Below are 7,229 nucleotides of genomic sequence, written 5' to 3'. Positions count from 1 at the left end.
AATCAGCTGGTTTAATGTCATGACGTCATTGCTTTCATAACAGTTCTAAGCTAACCTCAAAGGTAACCTGTCATTTCTTATTATTGTGACTCAAGTCTCAGTTCCATAACTGAGTTTTATAAATATAATTTTTTTATTTGAAATCAAATTTATTCAGGAATGGTATTCAACTCACCCCCGTGTCCAGCATCTTTGCGGTCCATTCAACATTATCTGAAAACAGCTCAGGAGCACGATGAAAGAGATCCAGTTGTCAGCTATTGGTGTAAGTAAATTCCCTCTTCCCTATTTTCAATTTAAAATCTCTCGTTCTAAAACAATATAAATGTAAATAAAAGTCAATGAAGTTTCTGTTTTTGGATTCAATTTGTAAAATTGACTAATTTAATTAACTTTTCTAGGTATTGATGGTTCAAATGATCTTTTGAAGGCATTAGCCTAATATATTTTCCTATTGCAGAATGTTTTTTGATCGGTTAAGGTTTGAGGATTTTGATTTATACAGAGTTCTAACTATCCCTCATAAGATAAGACTGTTTACCATGATTTGTGTATACTAAATTGACCACTTTACAAATTGAACTAGTTAAACATCATTTTTATGAAAATGATTCTAGTTCCACTTTTATTATTTTATAACATCAAAACAATCTTCTGTTTCAGGTAGGCTATATGCTTTACAGACCGCCTTGAAAATAGACAAGAAGTCTGACGAAGCAAAATCACTGTTGATGTGCTTGATGGACTGGCTGGAGAGCACGAAAAAATCGTTCAGTGACAATGAGTTGATCACAAATGAAATGGCCGCTCAAGCCTACATAGAAAATTATTCTCTAAAACTCTTTTTTTGGGCTGATGGACAGGACAGAGAGGCCGTTTTCAACAAGTAATTATTCAAAATCCAATATTCTTTCCTTCAAGTTTACTTTGTAATTTTCAATTTGTTTTTTATCACACTTTTTCTTCTCTTCTTTCTTGTGCTTGATTTAATTTCAAAGCAAGGTGTAGACTTGACCGAAATACAACAGTTATCGGAGTACAACAGAGTAGATATCTCTACTCTGTCTTATCATTGTTTCTGTTTGTCTTGCTCTAATATTGAATCACACGAAGGATCTAGTACAGTTATTTATAATATGTAAGATGGGGTTAGTTTCATGATAATGTAGAGGAAATTTCCACATACTAGAAAATATTTATCTCGTAGCCTTATCGGTTTCTAGTGTGAGTTTATCCAGTATTACTGGACTTGATTTCTATCAAACAGGCCTATTACGTCTCTCATAGTGCATTTCTTTAAACTAGTGAAATATTAGAAATTCTTATACACAACATTAAATCATCTAAATAATAAGGTATTCATAAATTTATAAATCATGAATGAATGAACCTTACAAAATTTAATTGAAAAATTAAATATATTTCAATCTTATTGTTGGAACTTCGGATACGAAAAGAGAGCTTACAGTAACATAATGTTTGTGCTCTGTGCATATAAAAGTGGTGACTCATATTCGCTGTTAATTTCTGGTCTCGTAAATACCAGTTCACAAATGATCTTGAAGTCACACTGAATCAAGTAGTGTCAGTCTAGGACAAAGATGTTAGGTGGCTACTGTGAATCGGTCTTGCTGCTCCAAGATCGTCATGTCTGATCTCATGTCTGTCATTCGCTACAGTTTGATATTCTGGGGTGGCTGTGGCACACACCTTGGGGTAATTTTCAGGAGGCAGAAAAGAGCTCTGAGAATAATCTTCAACCTTAGTGCCCGAACATTCTGTAGGCCTTATTTTGTGAGAGAGTGTATTAACTTTGCCAGCCATGTACTTTCTGGAAATCATCACGTACGTTAGTAAAAATTGGAGGGCATTCTCATCCGTTTTACGTGATCATTCCTACAATACGAGGAGTGGTGGCTCACTCCTCGGTTACCCCGCACATAGACTAACCCTTCTGGAGAAAGGCCCACACTATTGCGCAATAAAAATTATAAATAGATTCCCACATCTTTTTAAAGATTTTTCCATCTTTTCAAAGATGACCGGAAGGATAAGGAAAGTTCTGTTAAGAAGAGCGCCATACACAGTGGATGAATGTGTGGATGTCTTGAGGGAAGAAAATTACATATCAAAGAATTATTACAAAATAAAAATTTCCTTTAAATCAACTGAAATCAATCGATTTCTTCCAGGGGGTGCTCCTAGAGGCAGTGTTTTTTCCTCCTTGAACTATTGTATTTTCTGTGTTTCTATTGATTGTGACGATTCAATGTTGTGAAGCTTGTCTTTTATATGCAACTACTTTAATAAATGAAATTTGATTGATTGATCCACTCTCATAGGCACATGTTTGTTTAAACTGTCTTCCGGCTTCCAGAACCGACTTAGGGTGCATATCTGTGCAAGAGCACGCTTGGTCATGCATGACCAAGCGCGCAAATGAGATACAAAATCTGGAAAGAGCGATAAGAACACTCACACTGAACGCGTGCACTTGCTGGTTGCGTTCAGTGCCATTAGCTACAGACAACTCACAACGAGTTTCTATGGCCCTTTCCAGATTTGTTTTCATTAAAAAAGTAATACAGAATAATCGAATAATTTTTGTATTTCCCATATAAATTTCATAGAACATTAATAAATTACTCAAAATTACAGAATTTAAGTTAGGTTTGTGCTTAATTAATTACAGGAACGTCGTGAAAACATTCTACTCAGCTGGAATTCTGATGGATGTTCTGTCTGTTTTTGGCGAAGTTTCCGAAGAGATAGTCGCCAACAGAAAGTACGCCAAATGGAAGGCAGCATACATTCACAACTGTTTGAAAAATGGTGAAACCCCCGTTCCGGGTCCTTTGAAAGACGACGACGAGAGCGAATCCAGTAATACCAACGTTCCCGGTCCAAATTTTGGTCAGTTCTCCGATATTTATTAATTTTCATGATCAGTGTATTTACCAAATTTCAAAGGGGAGGTACTTAAGGTACAGGTACCAAAAGATTTTCGTTTTTTACTGTATTCAGTTACTTGAATTTTGAATACTATAGAGATTATATCCTTCTATAAGTAGAACTATAGTGAGATTCAAATCAAATCATTGAAAATGATGGAACCACAGAATTGCCAAGTTTCATATTTTCATCGCATTCTGACTCAAACAAGATAGCATGATTCAAATCAATGATCTTGAATCATCCCAGTATATCTGATACACAATTTAGAATTGTATACAATTTAGGATTTATTTAGCCTACCTAGTTCCTAGGCGTCTACATAGACCAACAGTTAACATGGGATCCTCATTGTAGAAATCTTTGTGGCAAGCTCTCAAAGTCTATTTACCTCATAAGATGTCTCAAGAGTCAACTGTCGATTGATTATTTGCGTATGGAAAATTTCAGTTTGTTGCACAGTCTTCTGTCATATGGTATCCTACACTGGGGTGGAAGTAGTCATGTTTCTGGTGTTCTCCTTCTCCAGAAAAAAGCTGTGAGGATAATAGTGGGGGCCACTTTCAGGGAACATTGTAAACCGTTATTTGTTTCTCTTGGAATATTAGCGGTTTACAACCAATATATTTATGTTGTTGCCTTGTATATACATGAAAATAAGTGTAAAATGAACACAAGAGGTATGGTTCATTCATACAACACCCGCCAAAGATACACAATTGATACCCAACGTACAAGATTAACCAAAGTACAGAAGTCCCATCACGTCTTAGGAACAAAGGTCTACAATAGGTTGCCAGAGTCAATAAAAAATTATCCAGTCTCTTTGTTCGGCAAATCACTATTTGATCTTCTGCGTGCAAACCCCTTCTATTCTTTGGAGGAGTTTTTCACATATTCTTTATAATAAATTAAGTGTCATGAATATTCTATTGACATTGCTGATGACTGTATGGTCCGATAGCAAAAGAATTAAATCTAATCTAATCTATACAAAAAGGATTTTCTATTTGTATAAGTACCTTGTTATGACTATATGCTTACGCCAGACAAGCATATGTCGACTCAATAATAATACATGAATATTAATTAATTTTTTATTATAGTTAATAATGATCAAGTATATTTTATTTGTCAAGAACATATCGAGTATTTAATACAACCGATTTGTACATTGTTTGAAATTCAAGGTTTTGAATGCAAGTGTTCTGTTTCATTTTTGCAGGATTCCAAGTGGGACCCACAGACTCCCACCCCGATTTACTACCCCCTCGTGGAGCAGGGGTCAACAACCTCTCGGGTGATCTACCTCTGCCACCTTCCGGAGGAGGAGGTCTTCCCTCCCTCCCCGACCCCCCTACCACTTACGGCGGTTTCCCCTCTCCACCCTCCGCCTTCCCCCAGTTCCCCAATATCCCCGCCGCCCACAACCCCCCGCCAGTGTTCCCCCCAACTTCGGCGCCCGCCATGCCAGTCACTCCCAGCTCACAGAGTGTTTCTACGCCTTCCTATCCTAGTTCCATGGAACCTGCTACGCTGTCAGGTATTATTTTTGTCAACTTTATAGGCTAAACTATAGTCTATTCAACCACACGATACGATAGAGAAAAGATAGCATACGAAGATTTCTCAAGGTTGCTAAGTATATAAGTTGCTAAGTAATACAAGGATACTAACGGTATAACATGCATGATTGATACACAATCATCATACATAGTTATTTCATCACAGCTGTGAACACAGCGAAACGCTTCGAGCAAAAGTTTTTGAGGTTAGGTTTTTGTATCTCCGATATTTTTTTTTGTTCATTTTTCTTTGCTGCTCTATTTGAGGTTAAATTATGTTTCCATCATTATTATTTGTAATTTTCCAGTGGTTTATTTATTGTTATTGCTTGTTTATTTTTTGTTAGAAGCCTCTCGCTGCATGCGTGATGAACATGTGGCCAGCCTTATGTTCCGAATTCCACAGTTAAGCCAAGCCGATTAATGTCGATTTTTACTGTTTTGGCCGAGTAGAAGTGTATGAGCGGCATAGTATGAGAGACTACCACCGTCACATACTTTCACGAAAAATAACTACCTTGATTATCTGATTGGTGTGTGACAGTGTGAATGTGAAATTTGGAATACAAGCGTCCTATACCATGAAATATCTTCTTATGCTATTTTTTCTATATGATCACACTAAGAAATGAAGTCATTGAGATTTGCTACGAATGATTAAGATTTGCTTGATCAAATTGTCAGGTTACAGTACTGTAGGTTGATTCACATGTCTTCAGATGTTAATTTCAATATTTGGGCTAGTGATGGTACAAATTGAAATAAGTATTATGTAAGTACCTATTTCAACAGATGTAAATCCACCCTAACGACTTTCAATTAATAATCGTACCAATCCAAACAAAACTTTTTGTTCACAACTTCACATCACTCCGTATTTTCTCAAAATACACTACAAATTTAGGAAATTAATAATTAGCGTTTATTTATTTCTATAGAACTAATTAATAATATACACACTAGTGTTAGTGTATCAAAGAAAAATTCATAGAATACAGAGGTCTGGTTGAAAACAAGAGTTTCTGATTTTCATTCCTGACTTGTAATAATCTTTATCTATATAAATTTTATTCAAATGAGTAGCTTATAATCATATTTCAAACAAGTATTTGGCTTTGGCCTGTTTTGACTCACACTCATTGCCACCTCTTTCGTGTTCAGCCTATTTCTATTTTCCCTATTGGTTAATTGTGTAGAATTGAAAGCGGGAATCTCTTTGGTCATTCTTCCAACATGTTCCCTACATTGATACCAATGTAAAGCATATACTTATTGTTGAAACTATTTCTTCCAGGAGGCAAACTATCGCCCGAAAAAATCACCAAAGCACAAAAGTACTGCAAATGGGCCGGAAGTGCTTTGAATTACGATGACGTCACAGAGGCTGTGAGCAACTTGAGGAAAGCGTTAAGAATTCTAGAAACAGGAGAAGATAGCTAGTGAATCAAAATGAATCAAATTCATTCGACATCACCAATGAGTTTAATCACCGACTAAATAATATTAGTTTGTATCTATTTTGAGTTCATCTCATTAAATAATAATGTTAATTTATGTATGACTGAAAATGCATGCCTAGATAATATAACAAATCTATTATAACCTAAAGCTTATGGTATTATTTAGTTATTACAGTTTTTGTATTATAATAAAGTGCTTTATGCATAAATTTATTTTTAAGAACTTTAATATCACAAATCTTGGCTATGAATGAATCAGCTTCAAACCAAATTTACCCGGAAAATATAATCTTGTCTCAATAATAGTAATTGAATTGATTAAAGTCTCGAATTTACTTGATTACTACGGTATTTTATATACACCGTGTCCCACAAAGAGGTTTACACGTTTAAGTTTATATTACGTGCCCATTCATGCACCGAACTTTTTCAAATTTTACACAGTTTACAAAATAGGTTCTAAAAATATAGAAATATTCTAGGAAAATTTCAGCTCCCTAACCTTAGGCAGTAGTTTTTCTAGGAAGCGAATTGGTAAAATGTTCAATATACCGCCATTTTGTTCCTACGAAAATTAGGGAGCTGGAATTTTCCCAGAATATTCTTAGAACCTACTTTGTAAACTGTGTAAAATTTGAAAACGTTCGGTGCATGAATGGTCACGAATATAAAATTAAATGTGTTAACCTCTTCGTGGGACACCGTGTATAATGTACTGATCATTTTAGATTTTAAGTTTTATGCCTTGTTGTAGGGACATTGGCATTGATGTAGTAACCCCGAAGATTATAATGATAATAATATACAATATAAAGGAAACAAGCATTCCTAATACTATTGAAATATTTACATTTCATCATCACAAAAACTCTTTCATTCTTTCTAGAACAACAATGGGCAATATTGTTTTTTTTTAAAAAACACCTCATTCTATATCATTCAGATTTATAGGTTTTGTAATGGGACATTGTGATTAAGGCCATCGATTAAACCCAATATAACCTAATTATACTACCATTGCTATAACTCTAATTAAATTGTGCGTTCCAAGTGATTCCATCCCCAAACGTATTGTATTCCTGTACAATTTCAAGTACTGTACATGGTTCGGCAATTTATCTATTTTTTTTTTATAAAAGTACTAAACTTTTTGTTCATTTCATAAACCACAGTTTAGATGTTCATATATATTAACTATAGTCGATTCTGGAAGCCGAGAGACCATGTAAACAAACATGCGCGTGCGATAGTG

At 35.0% G+C, this 7,229-nt stretch overlaps 1 protein-coding gene across 1 annotated transcript; it reads left to right on the top strand.

Moving 5' to 3' along the window:
- The first annotated feature begins 29 nt into the window (after window positions 1–29).
- Window positions 30–6,157, top strand: LOC111058684 (vacuolar protein sorting-associated protein VTA1 homolog). The gene is made up of 5 exons (XM_022346241.2): window positions 30–265; window positions 664–886; window positions 2,693–2,913; window positions 4,178–4,495; window positions 5,812–6,157. The coding sequence occupies exons 1-5, from the start codon at window positions 160–162 to the stop codon at window positions 5,955–5,957; spliced, it is 1,014 nt and encodes a 337-aa protein (XP_022201933.2). The 5' UTR covers window positions 30–159; the 3' UTR covers window positions 5,958–6,157.
- The last annotated feature ends 1,072 nt before the right edge of the window (window positions 6,158–7,229 follow it).

The sequence above is a fragment of the Nilaparvata lugens genome, chromosome 11 (genome assembly GCF_014356525.2).
Source record: "Nilaparvata lugens isolate BPH chromosome 11, ASM1435652v1, whole genome shotgun sequence".
Taxonomy (NCBI): Eukaryota; Metazoa; Arthropoda; class Insecta; order Hemiptera; family Delphacidae; genus Nilaparvata; species Nilaparvata lugens.
The sequence above is the reverse complement of the archived record's forward strand: the minus strand, read 5'-3'. Positions and strand labels throughout refer to the sequence as shown.